This window comes from Lycorma delicatula, chromosome 3 (genome assembly GCF_047948215.1).
Source record: "Lycorma delicatula isolate Av1 chromosome 3, ASM4794821v1, whole genome shotgun sequence".
In the NCBI taxonomy this organism is placed as follows: Eukaryota; Metazoa; Arthropoda; class Insecta; order Hemiptera; family Fulgoridae; genus Lycorma; species Lycorma delicatula.
This window is the reverse complement of record NC_134457.1, coordinates 45,013,115-45,035,668: the sequence shown is the minus strand read 5'-3', so window position 1 is coordinate 45,035,668 and position 22,554 is coordinate 45,013,115. Positions and strand designations below refer to the sequence as shown.

Below are 22,554 nucleotides of genomic sequence, written 5' to 3'. Positions count from 1 at the left end.
TCATCCGCATTACTCTACGCGGGCTATACTCCGGGTATAGAATTTAAGTGTAATGAAAATGTAAAAAAAAATTATGGAAAACAACACATTAATTCAACTTATATTTAAAATTTGTATATTCAAATATGGTATCAAAATCAATCAGTAAATCCATTATCAGCCACTGTTTGTAATAGTAGCAAATAAGTTCATTTTATATCATTTAATTAGTTGGTAAAACATGCTATCCATATTTTTATTATGTTTTTAATTTAATATTTACAAATATTCAGTTGGGACAGAAATGTCTGTGAAAGTGTACAAGGATAAAAAACTGGTGTTTCATAAAATACGGAAAGACAAACGAAACACCAGATATCTATCCAGCTAAAGCGATTTTTACAGTTTTTTTTCCATTTATCAGTTTTTATCTAATACTTTAATAATAATCTAGTATTTGGTGAAATGTGTGACAAATTAAAAATATCTTGTATTAGACCTATTCAAAAAGTATAAAAGGTCAAAAATGTACTACTATCGTAATGTCAAGTAAGGGTCAAAGATATTTTAGAAAGTGTTATAGCATGAGACTGAATAGATAGAAGTTGAATTTGGATAAAAATTAAATAATCATAACAATTTTCATTGATTTGATGAGGGCATTTGTGGCTATTCACAGAGATATATTATTAAAATATCTTTACAGATGGGATATAAGAGGTACCGTATTGAATCGATTTATAAATTACGAAGAACGACTGAAATTTAACTCACAATTGCTCATAATTTACAAATGAAACAAATATGTTGGATACAAAAATCTACATTTGTTATTTCACATAGTTACAGCTACACATTTCTCCCAACGGTAAACCGATTTCCTCATTCCGTCACTGAAGAATGTTGGCAGTCTTACCTTGATCCTTTGCTCATTGGGTATTTCAGTTTATTATACATAGGGAAATGAATACCTTTAATATCCTTCTTCAAATGAAAATCGCAGGGTGCAATATCTTGTGAATAGTATGGAGGATGTGTTATAGGTACAAATTTCAACTTCACAATTGCCTCGGCGGTTACACACGATGTGTGTAGCCGACCATTATCGTGTTGCAGAATTATTGGCCCCGAGGATTGTCGAGCATGACACATACGTCTTCTAAGTTTTTCATTTTGATTAATTCATTCTTTAAGGTTCATCCTCAATATTCTGATGCAGAAAATTTTATTACCACTTATTCGGAATACAAAGAGCGCTAGAAAAGTTTTGGCGTATGACGTTATCTTTTATAAGGTTTTCAAAATAATTTCCATTACACATTGTACACTTCTCCATTTTCAAAAGCAGTCTTCATAGGAACCCTGCTATGTTTTGACAGAGATCTGGCCACACTCATTGACCCAAAACCACCAGGAGGTCATCACCGCTCGTAAAATGCCCCTCTTTCAGTCTGTTCTTCACAAAAATGTTAGTTAACTAGTTTCCCCACTTCACCGATTCATTATAAAAATTTCTTATTTATATAAAAATATTAATCTAATCAAAAGATTAACACAACAACAAAAAACTAGATTACTTTTGTGTTTTAGGTCATTATCTGGAGAATATATAAAATCTTTGACAAACATTTGCTTTGAAGCAGCTAAATAGAATGCTAACCCTGCATCTTGATTAAATGTTTATAAAATTAATGTATTCCCATCTGAAGAATAACAACATATGTAGGAGTTTTCTAAAAAATTACAATTGATTTTTAAGATATAAAAATGGACTTATATCATAGTTTGGTGTCCACAATTACAAACCTTAGAAAATAAGAATTTTCTTATCTATTTGTTTATATTTATGAAGTGCACATTTTTGTTAAAAAGAATAGTCACTTAGTCTTAAAAAAATAACAATTTTGCCTCTATTAAACCTGACAACAAAACTGTTTTTGTGTTAACTCAACATGATACTTAAGTTTATGGGAAAGGGGCATATTATGTTTTCCATTGCCATTTTAATTATTCACTAAGCCATTTAAGAAACAAAATCTTCGCATTAATTAATTTAAAATACCATCAAACAGTTTTTCTTTTTATAGCAACAGTACTAATCTGGTGATAAATTTTTAAATAATATTAATTAAAAGAAATATAAAAGTCTGAATTTTTGCAACCTGTTCAACTTGCGTATAAATGTGTAAGCAAATAATTTTCAATAAGAAATATATTGCAAATTATTTTTTGTTTTTTTATTATGTATATAAATTTTTTTTATTTAGTATCTTCATGATTTATCTTAATATTATTTCATATGTTTGTATCTTAAATGGTTAATATGGATTTTAATTAAATTTGTTTTTAATTTTTAAATTAATTATGTATTTTGTAATCCTCTGATTTAGGGAAAATTTTACATGTTTCCTTTGATACATTCAGGCAAATGATGGGAAGGTTTCTTGACTTTATTCATGAAGTAACTAAATCTATCCATTTCTTTAATATATAAAATGTATTATTACATAGTCTACTGATCAGAATAAAAGATTTATTTATGGCAATCTATCTCAAAGAAAAAACATTTTGTCAAAATTATTTACATAGATTGTAAAATTATTTACATAGTCTTCTGATTGCTAAACAGTTTTATTTTATGTAGTTAATATTTTTATTTTAATTTTACCAACTGATTATGGCAATGTTTGATAAAAAATTTTGATATTTAGTTAAATTTCACTCAAATATTGTTACATTTACAAAAAAATATATATTTATTGAATTTTATTCTATTTTTGCTTTAATTTTTTAGACAACTGTTATATTATCAAAAACATTTATGACAAAGTGAAGAAGAAAATCTTTAATGCATCACTGAAAATTATACAAATATTTTCTCTTTTTCATTTATGGATAAAATTCAACTTGCAAACAAAAATTCAGTTGGTTTAAAATTATTGTGAATTTACAAAAATTTTTGGAAATGGTGTAACTGTTTGCAGGACTTTCAACAAACAATTGTACAATACATTGTACTAATATAGAACTTATATGCACTTGAGTTTGAAGCCTTATAAAAAGTAAACTATCCACCAGATTTCAAAACAATACACACCATAATTTACATAATTTTATTATGTATTTGATAATGTTGAGCTTTTATTTTTTACTAATTTTTAATTTTTGCATGAGAATAGAAAAAATTTCATTTTCTAATCTGTCATGTAGCTTGAGTTGAATGCTTGCTATTTAAAGAACTACTGCACATGTTCTACTCACATTTTTACACAAGGTAACTCATTTTATTAAGTCATCACCCATTAAATTTCAGACCTGCACTTTTAACCATTTATGTTCTGCTATCAAATTTGTAAAACCATTTCATTTTTGTAATAATACTGGTATAACTTCAGTCTTGTAATTATCTATGCTTTTTCTTTTGTTATTTTAAACTGATGAATATCAAATTTTATGAATGTTATCATTACCCTGCATATTTTTTTAGAAATTTTCATGTATAAACCCCTTTTTTTTTTAATTGAACTTCTAAAAGAGAGAATAATCATAGAGAGTAGGTCAGTTGTTTCTCTCTGCTGCTTGCCTATGGGTGCATGGTTGCTCAACTGTTTCTATTAAAATTTTCATATTATATTATACTACTACTCAATAATGAGTAGTAGTAATATCAAATCTTTTCTTCTAAAGAACCAGGATTATAAAGCTTTAAAAGAAATATATTTTCCTACATTGTTTTTCAACAAAACACATCCACAGTAATGTTTCAAGATAAAAATGACAGCTTTTCACAAATTTACAAAAATGGACTTAGCAAGTTTTGAAATTAGACTACTCAAATATAACAGAGAAACTAGTGAAGTAATTGACTATAAAATTATTTCTACTTGCATAAAAAAATATATGCATTTTGTTCTAAAAATAAGAAACAAGAGTGTTCCAAAAATATGGTGAAATGTTTCATTTTGTTAGCTTCATTTTAATTACTGTTTTTGTCAGTCTAAAGTGCTTACAGTAAACTAATTGTTTTTAATTTTCTTATTTTATTGTTTTAGTATTGGAATGATACCCGATTAAAATGGAATCCAACAGATCATCACAACATCACTGTTTTATCAATTCCAGAGGGTGCACTTTGGACGCCATCTCCATCTCTGGTTACTACAATCCAGTAATTACAAGTTTTAAAATAATTATTAGATTTGTGTATAAATCAATAATTTTGTGTACACATACAGCCCAGTGTATTTGTAATATGATTCTTATGAATACTAATTAGTCCATTTTTATATATATATATACTGGCTGTACCCGCCACGCTTCGCTGTGGCACATTGCGGTTGCATGGATGAAAAATGAGAAACAAAACAAAGCATACGTTTCATAGAAGTTTAATTATGCAATACTTGTGGATATACAATATTTTTTTGTTTTTCCACTGTCTGCGTAGACATAAAGGCTATCTGGTTTGCCGACTCGGGAACACGCACATACAGTTGTCCATGTGAGAAGCAATCCGCATCTAAATCTAAACCACACAATTCTAAAGATTGACCTTTAGCTTTATTGATTGTGATTGCAACTGCCAATCGAATTGGGAATTGCAGTCTGTTAAATTGAAATGGTGTATCGGTCGGGATCATGGGTATTCTAGGAAGGAGGACATCTTCACCTTTGAAAGGTCCCGTTAAAATCGTTGCTTCCACTACGTTATTCATCAATTTCTTAACTGCAAGTCGCGAGCTGTTGCAGAGTTTTGGCTGATTAATATTCCGCAACAGGATAATTGGCACACCTATTTTCAATTTTAATATCTGTGGTGGCATCCCTGGCAGATCAAGTGAGTTTAAAAATTCCGTTGGATAATTAACTACTTCATCTGCTTCCACAACGGTGTCTATCGACTTATATGTAATTTCGTCACTTTGAATGCTGGATTGAATAACATTATTTAGTTGATAGACATCTTTATTCTTTGCGGCAAGTTTAGCTCGTTCACTGAGCCAATCGTGATTTCTATGATTAATTTGAATATCAGGAAATACTTTTTCGATCAGTTCTTCTTTCGATGTTACTAAATTACAAAAATTATCAGGAAATGATATTCGTCTAGACATCTCATCGACTGGCAGCTGTCCGTTTCCAATGTCCAGTAACTGTCGTGAGAATACCTCAGTTGATGGATCATTCTGCAACTGAACACGCATATTCGTAGTCAACTGCAATGTACGTACGTGTCGCCACAGTGTTGAATATTTCAGGCAAGCATTTATTTCGTCTGCTGGTGTCGATCGAGAAATTACAGGCAATGTTTGCCTAAATTCTCCTGCGAGCAATATCAAAGCATTCCCGAATCAAATGAAGCAATCGCAGCTCGGGTGTGTGCTGGCATTCACAATTGACTAAGACCTTTATTTGCATTAGCTACTTAGCTAGACAAGTACTTACTTGTCTTCAAAATTTATCAATGCTTCGTTGTAAATGCCTTCTGCAAATTCAGACAAAAGTGAATATTTAACCTAACAAGGGATTTTTTGGTCATTATGTAGGGATGTTATTTTCTGTGTATTTGGTTATTTCGACTTTTTTTGTTTGCATAGTCTTAAGTCTATCTGGACTATAAGAAAGTTGGGTGTTTTAATTTATTTACTGTAAGTCATCCTTCTTGGTGGCTTTTCTTTTTGTTTTGGTGCTTTTTTAAAAAATAAAATACAGATGTTTTAGCTGTTAAATATAATTCAAAGAAATTTGTTACTTAATCAGTTGTGATTTTGTTTACATTGGCAACGGCCATACGGGCTCTTTGTGATTGGTCGTTGTGTTTGACAGCGGCCATCTCGCATTGATCTGATTGGTTTTCCTTTGTTTACATTTCCATCTGATTTATTAGCCTCTTATTTATTAAAAAACTGTACAAATTAAAAATAGATAGATAGATTTATTAAAAATAGATGAAAACAATCTTTGATGCCGGTTGTATATCGTGCAAAATTTTTTTTTATCGTGTTCTTTTTTTAAAATAAAATACAGATGTTTTAGCTGTTAAATATAATTCAAAGAAATTTGGTCGTTGTGTTTGACAGCGGCCATCTTGCATTGATCTGATTGGTTTTCCTTTGCTTACATTTCCAAATTAAAAATAGATGAAAACAATCTTTGAGGCGGGTTATATATCGTGCTAAAATTTGAGCTCAATCGGTGCAGAAAATTTTGAGTTTTTGAAGCATACACAAACGAACTTAACATTTTTATATATATAGATATAAATAAGAACAAAAAAATTAACACAAAAAAATTAACAAAAGATTTTTTTTTAACAAAAAAATTTAGATTTTTTTACAATATGGAAGCTTCCCCAACAGGGTAAGGAAATTAATTTTAGTGAATTTATTGTTTAAAAAAATACATTTTGAGCAATAAAAACTTCACATTGCGAAAACTTGTTTTTTTCATTTTGACGGCTTCCATACTCAAAGGAAGATATTCAGATAAAAATTAATTTTTAAGAAAATAATCCTTACATGGTGATAACAAATTTAAAAGAACTTATTAATAATGTTTAAAATAAATGAAGATACAGCCATAATTAAAAAATTTTGGCTAATTTTTTTTTCAAGAAGTGTAAGGACTAATGAAAAATTAAAACTTTTACATTTTGAAAGCAACTAGTAACTTGCAAGATGGATTTAAATGTAAAATAAATTAAACAAAGTTTTTTAAAAAGTAAAAAAAATTGTTTGTTACCTCACACCAGTGGGGTGATATGTGCAAAACGTTTTATAGTGGTTTAAAGGGCTATAAATGTAGAAAATATATATGTAAAAACTCTATTTACTTTTTTCTGAAGTAATTTTTTGGTGGGAGGGAATATTAAATACAAATTTTTGATATTTGTATTCTTGATAAAAAGACTTCAAACTTTTGTAAGAAAAATTTGTTGCTAAAGTGCTCCAGTAAAGATTGAAATTCCATTTTAGCCAAAACCCCCCACCCCTTTTTCCAGTTTATGAAAAGTTGTAATACAAAATTACTCTGAAGGTAATACCTGTCTACCAAGAAAATTGGTCAACAGGGTTCAGTTATTAAACCAAATTCAGGCCAACATACATGAGTACGTATGCATAAATCTCTGTCTGATATAGATTTTTGGACTTGAGAGCATTGGAATAAAACCTTTTTTTGATAGATTACTTCTATTTGTTTATATCATTTTTTTGTTAAAAAATCTTCAAAAAGTCTCCTGAAGAAAAAAACTTAAAAAATACCAATTTTTTTAGATCTTCTTTGACTGATCTCATTATAAACTATACCTGCTATAGCAGCATATATCACTATTGCGGGGAAAATAGAAATTTCAGTTCTGAATCTACGGTAAATCTTCAGGTGAAATTTTGAATTGACGCTCTGATACCTAATTCTCTCAAAGTGTACTTCTACCTTGGACTTAGGTGATTTTTAACAATAATTTAAAAAAAAATTATTTCTACATGAAAATGTTATGTAAATTTATTTTAGTCCACACGGCTGGTTTGGTGGTTAACTCTTCATTGCAAATCAATTGTTTAAGAGCTGATTTTCAAAGTCAAAGGTTCTGAGGTTTAAATCCTAGTAAAAGTTAATTGCTTTTACATGGATTTGAATAGACAGTGGATGCCAGATTTGGTTCAATTAACCACAAGTCTCAGGAATGGTTAGTCTAAGTCTGTACAAGACTACTCCTCATTTACATGTCATACATATCCTCCTCATCTTATTGGGCCGTGGAAGGTTGCTTATTGTTCACTAGTTGAACAGATTGCAATATATACATTAGGAAAAAAAAAATTTATTTTTATATAGTTTGCACAACTTTTGACTAGAAATTATTTTTTTAGATAAGTTAATATCTCAACTTTTACCATAATAATAATAATTTTTTCACATTATATGAAGGACATTTATAAAGATCTCACCATGAAAATGTTTGTGATAATACAAACTTTTTACAATTTTTTTTTATTTTCCACATCTTGCAATTATTTTATTGTCACCTTCCAATTTAATACATTTAGACCAATGACATTCAAACTTTTTAATACCTCAGTATAATACAATCGGTTCAATTTTATAAAGCAAGCTATTTTCTCAGCTTTGACTACATCATTTGAAGTGAATCTTCATCCAGTGATCTATTTCTTGAAGTTTGGGAAGAGAAAGTACATACAGGGACATTACATTAGGGGATTAAAAACTGTTGTACCCAACGTTTTTATAGTGCCTGCATCATTAAAAACAATTTTAAAATTTCACTGTGAAGACTGGATTGTCTCAAACGACAATAATCCAGTTCCAAACAAATTTAAACAGAAGCAATTCATTATAAACAATTTTTCAAAAAATAAAAATTTACAGAAATAATTTTTTCTACTGAAATAAATTTTATCAATCTACAGGTGTCTTAAACTCAATAAATTTTAAATTCTGAAAGGTCATTCATATTTATATGTTAAATAAAATTGGTATGGAAATTAAACTAACATACTCTTCTACATAGATTCACCTATTCCAAATACCATGTCAAATTATCTTTTACAATGACACTTCTCTGTATGATCTACCTATAGGATGACTTGAGCATTCAATCTTAAAAATATACACCTCAAACCTAACTATAAAAATATCACATATCACACATTCAAATACTGACTCTGGTCAGATAACTTGAAAGTTTAAAATCTACGGTTATACTAAGAGAGTTAAAAATAATAATTAATAAACTCTAGAATACGGTAGCTGCTTCTGTATTTAAACCTCTTTAAAATCAAATTGAGATGAATCTAGGATATAGTTATTTTCAAGATAATCAACAAGCTGGTGACAAGTAGTCCTTGACAACAATAACTGACAACATTACTGGGACATGATAGTTTAAAATTTATCAAGATTAAGGATATTTTTAACCCATTTATAAAAATACTAATCTAAAAATACTGATTTACTATTATTTTACACAATAATGCTGGAATAAAATCAGCTTTGCACTTTATCAAAATTTAAAATCTGCACTGGAATGTCATCTCATATCATTTATCTATTTGTTATCAGGCTGCTTACAAAGTTTGATTTATGTTTTTTTTTTTTATGACAAGCCATAATACCTTTCAGGAAGTTTATGAAAAAGAGTTACATCAACAGCAATTCATTTGTAGTATAGTATTTTTTTGATGGTAATGATTTATAAACAAATAAGTGATTGGTTTCCTTTTTAAAACCAGAAAAAAATCATCCTCCTGACATTGTTATTTTTTTAAAGAAAATACAGTCATTCCTTTTTTATTTCAAACTCCACTAAGTGTGCAGAAATTAAAATTTCTTATTTTGAACTTTTTTGCTAAAGTTAGTAATAATTTAATACAAATGATAATCTGCAGCAGTTCATTTCCAGTGTTGGCAGAAAATTATTTATGCAATTTATACTATCAAACATTGATAGGTTGTGGCAGATTTCTAATTAATAAAAGTGAGAAAACAATGTTCAATCTTGGGTTTTATGTTCAACTGTCATTATTGATTATTATACACCAGGACTTCAAATTTTATTGTAATTTATTAGATACAGGTTGTAACAGGTCGCTAATGTTTAATCTGGTTTGCAAAAATCTATTTTTTTAAAAATATTTTTATAATTACTAAAAGCTATGTTAGTTTTAAATTCATCAAGCATTTAATATATTTTCTTCCTTTTTTTTGGACAAGATATTTTAATACCATTTATGTAATAAACAGTTGTATGAAATTTATTAGGTTTATTCAATTTATTTATTTTCAGTTTTTGCAAAAAAAAGTTAATTAGCTTAACAAAATTTATGGTTAAATGATTCCTCAGTAATTAAACTTTAATTTTATATTTAACAGGACTTCTAGGTTAGAAATATAAATAAAATGAATTGATCTAATGTGGTAACACCTTCAGACTCAATTTACCAAAACACAATAAAAAAATTGCAAGCTGATGAGGGATTAGTCAGCCAAATAAGTTCACAAAAAACATGATCAAACTGATCACTCAAAAAATATTGAGCAGTCTTTTAGTGTCAGTTTTTCTACTTTATACAATAGATAAAAAATTATGATTTGAGGTAAACCTCAACTTATTTTATATTGTGCACTCAAATATTTCCTCTGGAAATTTACTTTTTTATTCATATAGAAAAACTTTAAAAATAATCAGCTTAGTAATCTTCACAAAAGAAGCTTAAAAAAAGCTTAAGTCAGCTCTTATCTAGTTATAATTTTTAAGTCAGCACTACTCATCGAGAGTGAAGTATTTATTTATGGTAATTTAAAAATATTTTAATTTTAAAAGTCTCACTATTATTTGTAATCTAGATATTGCTTTGAGTAAGCTACCATTTATTTAATGTGATTGTGGACACATTCTTTAAAAAGCCTAAAATTAATTATTGTTTTAAGCAAATTCCTAAATGTTAAACTGTAAAAAATATGACTTAACAGATTCCAGTGCATCTTGACACTGTTGGCGATCAGTTAATTGATACCTTGATCAGAAATATTTCTTTATGACAGATAATTTAGATTTAAGTCTAAATCCTGTAAATCATTGTATAACAGTCTCAGGAACCACATATAACCACTCATCTCAGGAATGGTCGACCTGAGGCTGTAGAGACTACACTTCATTTACATTCATACATATCATTCTCACTCACCCTCTGAATTAATACGTTATGGTGGTTCTGGAGGATAAACAGAAAAAGATTGGCTAAAAATCTGTTAACATTTTTGATGATAAACAGCTTTTTTTGTATAAAAAGCACAAATAAATCTTCTAATTCTATTATATTAGTTAAATATAATTAATTCTTTATATGACATAATTACTAATGAATAAAATTTTATTTCAGATCGACTGATGTTAAAGTTAGTGACATTAGTTTACATTTAGGGCGTAAATTTGTGGTTACAAGTAATGGGTTGGTAATTTATGGTATACATTTTAGAAATCTTTATTCAAAAAACAGCTGTGATGATGATAATATTAACAACTGGCCAAGAGATGTGAAACAGTGTAGTATAAGAATTGGATTTCCATCATATTTGAATCAAAATATCACATTTTCTCCAAGACTTAAAAAGGTAATTTTATATATTAATCAGTTCCTAAGTGATGGGAAGTGAAACCTAGATTAACATACTTAATACAACATACATACATACATACTTAAACATACTGTTTGACAAACTGAATTAGAAAAACTGCTGTTCTGATCACTTCTACAGTACAACAATAATTTTTATGACAATTTTGTCGGTTGTAATGGTTTTTGGTTGTCAAGTTGATTCATCATCTCGAATGAATGTACTACCCATTTAAATTCAGTAGCCCACTTTTTTCTGTCAAAAACAAGGTGTAAAATCCTTTAAAGTGTAATCTAACTTTTTTTTGTACATCCGTTGGGGCTAACCTTTTAAAAAATACCTTTGTTACAGATCGAATAACAATTTTTCCCATTTTCCAGAAAATGTAAAACATTTCTTTGCTTAACCTGATCTGTCATAATCAAGTAACTAAATGCATATGTCTGAAAATCTGATGCATGCCATCTAATTAAAAAAATATCGTAATCATTTCATCATACTTGGCTCTCTCTGTGACAGGTCGAGAACTTTCAGAATCCCTGATGAATAATTTCTCCAGCAAGTAAATCATAAATAAAACGTTTTTAAAAGTGGGTCTATTTTAAATTTTAATAATGTTTCCAATTAAATCATTTAAAATTGTATAGAACAGGGTTTAAGTCAGCTACAGTGGCGAACAAATTAATCCGAATACAGTATTTTTAACAGAAAATTTTATAAAAGAAAAAATGAGTTAAACTTACTCAAATTTAATAGTTTATCTTCCTTTGTTTTATTATTATATTAATCCTCTTTGGTTAAAGCTACCGGGTTGGTCTAGTGGTGAATGCGTCTTCTCAAATCAGCTGATTTGGAAGTCGAGAGTTCCAGCGTTCAAGTCCTAGTAAAGCCAGTTATTTTTACACGGATTTGAATACTAGATCGTGGATACCGGTGTTCTTTGGTGGTTGGGTTTCAATTAACCACACATCTCGGGTATGGTCGAACTGAGAATGTACAAGACTACACTTCATTCACACTCATACACATCATCCTCATTCATCCTCTGAAGTATTATCTAAATGGTAGTTACTGGAGGCTAAACAGGAAAAAGAAAGAAAAGAAAGAATCCTCTTTGGCATTGATTCCACTAAGGTAGAACAATGAATTTTGATTTCTTTATCTCGAAACCAAACCTGTATCACTGAACTAATAAGGTAGTTTTTGTGCTAAAATTCATTTTCCCAAGTCTTCTTTTTAGTATGGCACATACATTTTCAATGGGATTCAGGTCAGGGAGTTCCCTGGCCACAAGAGCACTCAAATGTTTTGGTCTTTGAAGAACTCTTTTGCTTTCTTTGACGTGTGACATGGTGCAAGGTCCTCTTGGAAAATGAGTTATGGTTCTTCTGCATAAGTGAGACTATTTTTGTTTGACAATATGCCGGTTCGATTTCATCATTCCATTCTCAGGTATAAGTACACCAGGCCCTTCATGTGTAAAACATCATTTTGGTTGGGTGTTTGAGAGCTTGTTGCAGGTGTGCTGGTGTAGTATCTTTCTATATGCTGACTTACAAATGTAGGCTACTCTCTGCTCTTGGACAAAGAAATAAGTTTTGAGAAATTTTAGAAATTTGTTTAAGAATTACTAAATTAAAACTTCAAAATGATTTATTCAAGAAGTCAACATACTGAAAAGAATCATTTCTCAAATTTTTTAAATAAAAATTCAGATAATTGTATGGTAATAAATCAGTTTTATTAATAATTTAATAATACATCATTAAATAAGAGCCATAACTTAATCCATTTTTACTAAAAACGAGAACAACATTAAAGAAGCTAGTGAAGAGGTTTGTTGTCAAAATAGAAATTAAAGTAGTTGTCTACCTTCTTACTTTCTGCATAATAAAATTACACTTTATCTTGGGCCAAAATAAGTTAACAACCTTTTGGCTTTTTGAAGGTTATCATTGTTAAATAAATGTTCACAACATGAAACCCTAAAGTGGACTTTATGTAGTAAAGAGAACTTTTTCCCTACTTCCAAGGCTGGATCCAAATTTAAGTATTGCTCAGCCGTGGGAGGTGCGCCATTACCTTTAGTCACTCTGACGGCCATGCCAGACCCGGCTATGCAGTACCCAGAAGCACCACCTGGGCGGCCGGGACTCCGTCCTTTACCTCTGCCTGGCCACTAGCTAGAAGACCCCTAAAGGAGTCCCCCACTAGTATTTCAGTCTTCATTTTTCCCACATCTCCTCTGGAGTCCTCAATCACTCATTGAGAGTGGAACACCGTAGCATTCCACCACTCATGAATGAGACTGTCCGTCCTTTCTTACTCTTTGCCTTTATATCCACCCTACAAATTTCTCCTTCACACACAAGGGTGTGCAGTACCACTCAAGGTATACAAGGGTGCCTTGTACACCACTCGCTACTGTTTCTCCCCCTCCAGTTTAAGATCCAGTATGCTGTCTGACATTATGTGTGGCATAGGTGTTGACTCTCCTCCAATGTTCCTTGCCTCGCTTTGTAACATGTAGTTCACAAGGGTATCTGGTGTGCACTGTGCGATACCCGCCCTATTCCGGTGTATGTCCCACTTTCGGCATTTGAAGACTATATGTTCAACTGAGTCCGCGTCTTCGCAAAACATACAGGTACATGACGGTGACGCGCGTCTGCGCATCACTATGCAGGTCACCTATTCTATGCAGGCAATCTTGAAAATTACCATGCCCCGTTAATATCTGCACTATGTAGAAGCTTACTTCACCAAACTTCCTACCGTTCCACGCGTTTAGGTCATGTATACTTTGCTTAGTCCATTGTGCCACCCCTCTTGCACGCCATGTGTTCTTCCATTCGGTCACCATACGTTCTCTAGCGCCTCTCCTGCTCGAGCCATGAGCTATATCCAGCCTTTCTCCCACTTGAAGGTTAACTGACGAAACTAAAACGAGAACACAGAGGGCCTCGTACGATACCGTGCGGTAGGCGGAAACTACTCCTATTAGGGCTCTTCTGTGTAAGCTGTAACTCTAATCAAATTTCTTTTTATGCGTAAGGATGTCCCCTACACTGGTGCTGCATATAAGATTGACGATGTTATTGTTGACACTACCAATTTCCTCTTCAACGCCCTTGGTGCACTTTGCGACGTTGCTTTTACCATCCATGCCTTCCGCCTTCTTGCAACAGTTGATGATATGGATAGTAAATTTGCCGTTCTTATCCAGTAACTCCTCTAGATATTTTAGGGGGCTTGTGTCATGAATTGGTTGGTCTCCTACTACTAGATTTATCAGTCGAATTTGTCTTTTGCCTGTCATCAGAATGTACCTGCATTTCGTGGGTGCCAGAGTCAACCTTTTGCCCTCACCCAGTTATCGATCATTGCTAACGATTGATTACCTCTTTCTTGTACTTCCTCTTCACGTCTTCCTCTCACCAAGATCGCTATATCGTCCGCATAGGCAATGATCTCCCCCCTTCTGGCAGTTGAAGTCCCAGAACCCCGTCATCGGATAGAATCCATAACAATGGCCCCAAAACGGAGCCTTGTGGTACTCCTCCGAATATGCGAACTCTAATCTGTTCTTCTTGCGCATCCATAGCGCACCATCTGTCGGATAAATATTCTTTGATTTGCCTACGCAGGCATTCCTTTCTCAGCCAGAGCAATCATTATAACCTTCCATGGTATTGACCCGAACGCGTTCCTTACGTCGAGAGAGATAAGGGGGGGAATTTTCCTGGTCCGCCAGGTACCTGATCTAACTTCTCTTGCCCAGTCAGTAACTCTGGCAACAGCCTGGAGCGATGATCTATTCTTTCAAAAGCCAAATTGATTATGGCTTATCCCCGCTCCACTGTTCACCTCGCCAACTAGTCGATTCACCAGCATCTTTTCTACTAACTTCCCCATTGTGTTAATCAAGCTCAGTGGGCGGAATTCTATATTGTCATTCTCTCGATTGGGCTTTGACAAGAACACCACTCTCGCCTCTTTCCAGCACACTGGGAACACTTTGTTTTCGATACCATAACTGGTCACGTCGACCATCTCCCAAGGTGCTTTTTTTAACAAGTCCTTTCAGTAGAGCTGCTGGGATGGCATCAGGTCCCGGATTTTTCTTATCGCCTAATTGTGCAGCTGCCTGCCATTTAGCCTCCTCCTGCCCACCCCAATCAGAACGGCAGTCTTCTCCGGTGCAAGCTCTAGTCCCTTCGCATTCAGCCATCGGCTGCTTATCTTATGGCAGCGTTTTCCATCTCCTCCTCCTCTCGCTTACTGGCCCCTGAAATCATCAGCGCAAGGTCGTCAGCGTAGGCCACAATTTCTGTGTCCTAGGGTACTCCAGCCACAGCATCCCATCGAACACAACATTCCAAAGGAAGGTCCCCAGCATAGAGTCCTGAGGTACACCTCCATGCATTTGGAAGTCGTAGCTGCCACCCTCTACACTTGCTGTTACAGTCCTTTCGTGGAGGTAGTTGTCTAGGACAGTCCCGAAGTATGCGCTTACGCCTTTCAGTTTCAGGGCCTCCCCAACCGTCTGCTAGAGAACGCTGTTAAAGTTATTCCTGACGTCCAGCAATATCACCACCTTCTTTGTTTGTCCACTCAAATCAGGGGACACCATTACTGGCTCCCCCCACCGGTTCGGATCATTCAGTTACCACTTGTTCCCCCATCCACAGCCATTTTTCCAGATCTGGGAAGGACAGGGGATCAGGAGTCCCCCCACTTCATTGCCGCCGCCCATCCAAGCAGGCGAATGGCTACTACATGAAGGGCTATCCTTCACAATCTGGCCTCCACCTCCTTATGTTACAAAATTTCAGAGATATACCCAGCTATCCTGTTAAATCAGCGTCTGTCCGACAGCATCTTTGGAAGTATGTTTTCAACGGTCAGCGGGCCGACCAAACTTCCTACCGTGTTTAGTCTGTTTTAGATGTAGTAATGTAGTTTTAGATGTTATCGGTCTGGGGGTGGCTCTGTGACCCACCCGTTGTCTTACCTCTTATGTTATATGATGATGATCTGACAATGTTTCCGTGTTTGTGATTCTCCGGTTCGAGCATCTATCAACTTATCATAAAAGTAAGATCTATCGTCGACTTTGAACTACCTCGTTCGAACGTGGCTGCGTCTTCATTCACACATGTGAGCCCCAGTAAAGTAAATAGAATTTGCTTCTCTTAAGTGAACTTCTCAATTTTAAAATGGGTGAAAAATTGCTGAACTATTTGATAAAAATAATGATAATGCCCCGGATAAATCCAACCGCACGTCCGTGCAACAACATCTGTGCACACGTCCGGGGCTGGTAACGACATGGTACTTCGGTACCAGTACTCTACTTAAGTCGGTTACAGGGGAAATGGTCCTGCTCAGGAACTCCTTCTGGAGTACGGGATTGGCGGTCCCGAGCTGGTTACGGTTGTGGAGGTGGGAGGCATAACCCTGATTTGTGTGCCGACGCTGGGCAGAATGCGGACGGGAAGTGCCCATCCCTCTTCTTGGTTGTGGAGTTTGGTTGAGGGTGGGCTGCTGTGAGCTTGCTCTGCCAAATTCTTGCGCCGTCCTGTATGAGTCAGTCACTTCGACGTTTGGCAGGGATTATCCCATGGGTAAGGGTATCGAAGCCCTTACTGCTACGTGCGAGCCCTGGGATGTCGGTGTCGTGGGTCAGGCAGTACCTGACTCCCCGGCCCGGGTTAAATTTGTGGGAAACGGCTGACTTGGGGAACCCAGGCAGGATCATTGATCCGGGGTACGCCCAACTGTCTCTCCACCCGCACCTTGTGACATATTGACTGACGATACATAGGTTTATGTAAACAACAGCTTCCATAACTTCCTTGGCAGAGGGCCCACTTGAAAACACTCGTTCTGGAGGACCTCTTTCTTCAGTAGCGAAGAGGAGGTAGAAAACGGAGTTTAGTGATAAGGAGGAGTTTATTGTACTTGAAAGGAAGGATCGAACCATGCTTCGACCTAAGAGTGGAGGACCTATTCCTAGGTATTTAATAATAAAGAAAAAGGATGGTGACGTTTCTAAGATCAGCCCCTTCGTGATTGCTCGTGACATCACTGAAGCAGCTGGAGGACCGGTGAAAGATACAAGAAATACTGTGACGGGATTATTTGTCGAAACTGTTAACGATTTATAGTCGTTGTGATTATTAAAAGCAAAAAAGATTGGACTTTTCGATGTTGTGGTTGTACCACACGGTACTCTAAATACCTCTAAAGGAATTGTTGTGTGCAGAGATTTGCTTAACTGCACAGAGGATGTAATTGCGTGTCGACGGTTAAACAATTGACGAAACGGAGAAGTTTTACCCTCTGCGTCGCACACGTTAACATTTAACAGACCTAAATGTCCGGAGAAAATAAAGGCAAGATTTCGTAGGCTTGATGTGCGATCCGTTCATCCCAACACCATTGCGGTGTTTCGGATGCCAAAAATTCGGATACACTGCTGCGAGATGCACTAGGAAACAGATTTCCACGTGTGACAATCCCTTGCGCTCGGATTATACGTGTAGGGACCCGCCGATTTGTATAAACTGTAATGGACAACATAGCGCAATATCAAGGAATTGTCCAAAATATAAGGAGGAAATTGCGATACATGAAGTAAAGACCGTACAAAAGTCAGTTATTTCGAAGCTAAGAAAATCGTGCATAGCAGAACGCCAAAGACCACGACTTATGCACAGGTTGTGCTGCTGCTCCTGCAGTCACCGTCAAACCTAAGGACGTGGTAACAGAACCAGCACCAGTCCTAATAACGTTGATAGAAAGAATCCTAAATCAGAAATTAAGGAACCGAACATTTAGGGATAGCAGCCCAAAGTCGTTCAAAACAAAAGTAGATTTGCCAAAGCAACAGCGTCTAACTTCATCGAAAAATAAGCCTACAAATAATTCTAAGACTCTTCAAAATCCAAAACCAATGAAGGAACCTGAAACTAAAGTTTAGATTGAAAAAATTCCAACTCCGGGACCCGCGAAAATAGAAATACCTATTTTAGAGAAGGAAGCTTAGGGGAAAGCTAAAATGGGCCTCCGAAATCACAGAGGCCTTTAGCTGAGAGGGTGAGACATTCGGCTGCCCAACGCGTTCTCGTCGTGGGCACATCAAGTCTTGACTGTGATGTGCTTCTGGCTGCGCCAATGGAGCCGATGTCATCCGATACCGGCAGCAGGAGATCTTCGGCGTTTTCCACCGGAGAAACTGAGGGATCGATGTATCAGACATAGCAGAATTCAACATCGAGGCCTTCAGGAAAATGAAGAAGAGAAATAAAAAAGGATGGCCTAAAGGATAACCAAGGCGATAAATTTCAGAAAGTGAAAGAAACATCAAATATCTGCATTGAGATTTTTATAAATAAATAAAATTTAGTTTTTAATTAATATAGATATTTGAGATTATATATAATTATTATATGTTAAATGATAAGGGCTCTTTACAACCTTGTCATGTTTTCGTTTAAAAGATTTTATTGATGTATTTTTTAATTTACATCACTGACAAGCTTCGTTTTGAGAGTTTTTGACTAAATTTCATAAGAAATTGCTAGAAATATTTTAAAATGACAAGGGCCTTTACACTCTTGTCATGTGTTTTTTGGGTTTTCAATAACCACTGACAAGTGTTTTTAGATGCTTTTTTTTGACAAGACTAGTCGTTCACTATGTCACCTGAGTTCTGTTTTCAGGAGAGGAAAGATATTTTGTTTTTGTATATTGACTATGTCGCTAGAGTTTTTGTACTGGAGGGAAATAAAATTTTTTTTTTTCTTTTTTATGTTTCGTTGTGGAAGGGGCTAATGACCATAGCAGTCGATGGTCTAAACTTCAAGAAGAAAAAAAAAACAATAATATTAATAATAATGCTCTGAGGTAGGTAATCCCCACGTCCGGAACACAAAATTTACGTTCCACGTCCAGGGTGGCAACAGCTGTACTTATGTACAATACATATAGCTGGCTAACGGGGCTCCGAGTAAATTCCTCGGATATATTACTTTTTTGACCTGCTTCCATCTTCAGGTCAACAGACGGATTGGATTTTTCGGCCACCTGCAGGATACGAACAATTAATTGATTAGGAAGTGGACACATACCATATTTAGAGCTGGCGATCTGGCGGCCAGGGTCAATGTTATTGCAGGTGTAACGGAGACCCTTCCGTTGTCCAAATGCCCCCTGCGATGACAAGCATGTAACAATGGTGTCCATGTATGTCGGTGCATGGGAGCTCTGAAAGTTTCGGTGAGTAGGAGTCTGGAGTCAGTGCAGAGATTGCGCATCCGCTCTCTGCCAGGACATATGCCGGAGTACCCCGGAGTATGCCGGAGTACCGGATCGGACCTCCAAGGTTAGTAGCCCTGGAGTGGGGGTGTACCCGTCGGCTAGCCTTCCTACAGAAGGGATCAACACCAATGGAAACACTTGAACAAACAAACGTGGCAGAGGGAACACGTAAACACCCTCGTTTAGAAACCTCCGATTCGCCACATGCGAAGAGGAAAAAAGTAAGGCGTCTGATAAGATTAGAAAAAATGCTGATAAAATCAGTAAAGATTTAAGAAGAGTTTTTTTTGGAAATAATGTTCCGAAACCAAAATTGTTGATCATTACGAAAGAGAATGGTAACTTCCAAAAGGTTAGTCCATTCTAAATCGCTAGAGAGATTGCTAATTGTGCTGGTGGTCATGGTAAGGAAATCCGAAAGACTTTTAATGGATTGCATGTCGAAACTATCAACGATATGCAAAGCCAGAAAGTCCAGGCGTTGAAGAAGATCGGTGAATTTGCGGTTTCTGTCCAACCGCATAGCACCCTTAACACATCCATAGGAGTTGTGGTTTGACGTGATCTTCTAAACTGTACAGAAGAAGAAATAGTACAGGAAATGTCTAGTCGGGGAGTGACACATTGTCGCAGACTCACTATGAGAAGAAATGGTGAGATTCTTCCTTCGGCCTCACATGTTTTGACATAGGCCTAATCTTCCTGAAAAGGAACGAGCTGGCATCCATCGGCTTGATGTACGGGCATTCATTCCGCAGCCGATGAGATGTTTTAAGTGTCAACGTTTCGGACCACTGCAGCTAGATGTGAAGTGCAGGAAATATCCATATGTGGAGTGAAAACACATGAGGGTGATCCATGTAAAGACCCTCCATTAACTGCACCCTGCATTAACTGTGAAGGGCACCACAACTATTGTTCAAGGAACTACCCTATATATAAATTGGAAAGCTATTCAGAAAGTTAAAACGCTTCAAAAGTTAGTTACCCTGAAGCGAAGAAAATTGTCAAATCACGAACACCTCGACCGTCGACTACATATGCAGAAGCAGCTGCTGCTCCTTCCACATCTAAAATTAATGTGAAGCAGTTGCTTAATACGATGGCACCGAGTTTTGTGACAATGATAGAAAGAATCATTGATTCAAAGATTGAGTCGACTCATCGGACAGAGAAAAGTAAACATGAGAAGGCTCATTCCCGGACTGACGTCGTTGACTTAAGACACGTACCAGCGCAGCTTAAAAAACCGGCAAAACCTGCGATTATAACGCCACCAATTGACGTATTGAGTAAAAATCTTGATCTATCCGGAAAAGGAAAAAAGATCACTCCGTCTTCTAATCAAAAAGCTAAGGAAATTGTGCAAAGAGAACAGGAAAAGTCTGGGTCTACCGAAATGGAGGTGCAAGTCATTATTGAGAAAGCACCAGACACAGACGATAATAAAACTGTATGCATAGAGTCTCCAAAAGCTCAGAGAGCAGCCGCGGTGAGAGTTTCTATATCAGCCGGCCCAAGCACAGCCTTAGAGACTGAATCCAGTTCATCAGCCGCCGAAAGTGCATTGCTTGCGAGTTTAGATTCAATAGCAACGATGATGTAAGCCGGGGAACGTCATTGGCATCAGAAAGAGAAGAAGATGCCATGTCCGAGGCCTCAGACACACTCTCATCAGAAGTTGAGGCCGTTCGAAGAATGGCCGAAAAGAAAGCCTAGGCGGTAAACTTTGGTTCGAAGTTATAGCAGAATGTGAAATTGTGAACCCTCCCTTTTTTTTTAATTTTTTTTTTTTGTTGAAGTGGGACGCAGCTAATGACCAAAGTAGTCGATGCCCCTAAATACCTCGAAAAAAAATAATAATAATAATTTATTTGGTTACTAAATGCTGGTAATGTCCTTTTATGTTACTATTTTCCAATCATCTTTTACTGATGAGAAATTATTTATTCAATTTGAGAAAAATGCCCCATCTTACCATGTTTCAGTCCTTACTTTAAATTAATACATGAATATAAATTTAAATATTTCAAGAAGTAATACAAGCAGAAATCAAAGTAACTGATTTTTTTCAGTATGGTTATGAAGATATAAGAACAACTTCATGGGTTTTCTCTGACTTATCGTTTTTCAAGTTTATTAACAATAAAAGTAAAGAAGAAGAATTGATGATCAATTTCAAATTACAGAGGTGCAATTCACTAATTAAAGCTTATTGTTTTGTTCCAATTATAGGTGAGTGAATTATTTCAATTTTAATTAAACTAATAACTTTTTAATAATTAGACACAGTCATCAGGTATAGCAACTGTCTGACATGAACAACTGGATTGTCTACCTTTAGTTCTTCTTTATGTCAAAATGAAAATCTTTTATGAAGAATCAGAATTCATTTAGAATATTTGGTAAAAATTGAATCCTTGACTGAATTTTTAATACCTTCACAAAATTAGAGAAAACTGTAATAGTAGATATATAACAGCCAATGATTGGTTTAAATATCTTATATATAAGAAACAAAGTTTAGAGATTAACCAAGAGATAGGAGGTATATTAAGAAATTACCAGTTCCATTTTGTTTAAGTTCCCTCCTGGGTTATCCATTTCATCTGTGTTTGAAGCTGGTGTAAACAAACCAATAAATTTTAAGGTCTGTTTAGTTTAAACTACTTCTACTGTAACATACCACTGGAGACTTCTGAATGTCTTGTTTGTTTCCAGTAAAACCAGGTTTCAGAATTAATAAAAAAAATTAAAGATAATAAATAAGTAAATAAATATTTTACTATAGTATAAGTTTTGTTGATATTACTAATAGTTTAATATAATAATATTAGAATGAATCGCCCTAAATATTTTCATTGGCCTCAACACTCAGTCTATCAGTAATCAAGCAAAGTTAATTTATATTTACTCCAAACATAAGTGGACTGTATTCCACTTTTTAACTTATGACTTTGAAGCAGGAATCTTATCAGTGAATATTAAAAAAAATAATTTCTCCCACTTCCCGCTTTTAAAGTTTGTTTTTTTCTTAATTAATTAATGTGCAATAACTAAAATGAGAACAATCATTACAGAGTTATTGATAAAAAAAGGAAGTATATGATTTTT

The 22,554-nt window shown here is 34.6% G+C and overlaps 1 protein-coding gene across 1 annotated transcript in view; it reads left to right on the top strand.

Moving 5' to 3' along the window:
- Positions 1 to 22,554, top strand: part of LOC142321547 (acetylcholine receptor subunit beta-type unc-29-like) — a 65,872-nt gene that overhangs the window by 17,708 nt on the left and 25,610 nt on the right. The window contains exons 4-6 of the mRNA XM_075359716.1: positions 4,032 to 4,147; positions 10,881 to 11,112; positions 21,516 to 21,675. Of these exons, the coding sequence (XP_075215831.1) occupies positions 4,032 to 4,147; positions 10,881 to 11,112; positions 21,516 to 21,675 (508 nt within the window). The remainder of the gene's footprint in view (positions 1 to 4,031; positions 4,148 to 10,880; positions 11,113 to 21,515; positions 21,676 to 22,554) is intronic.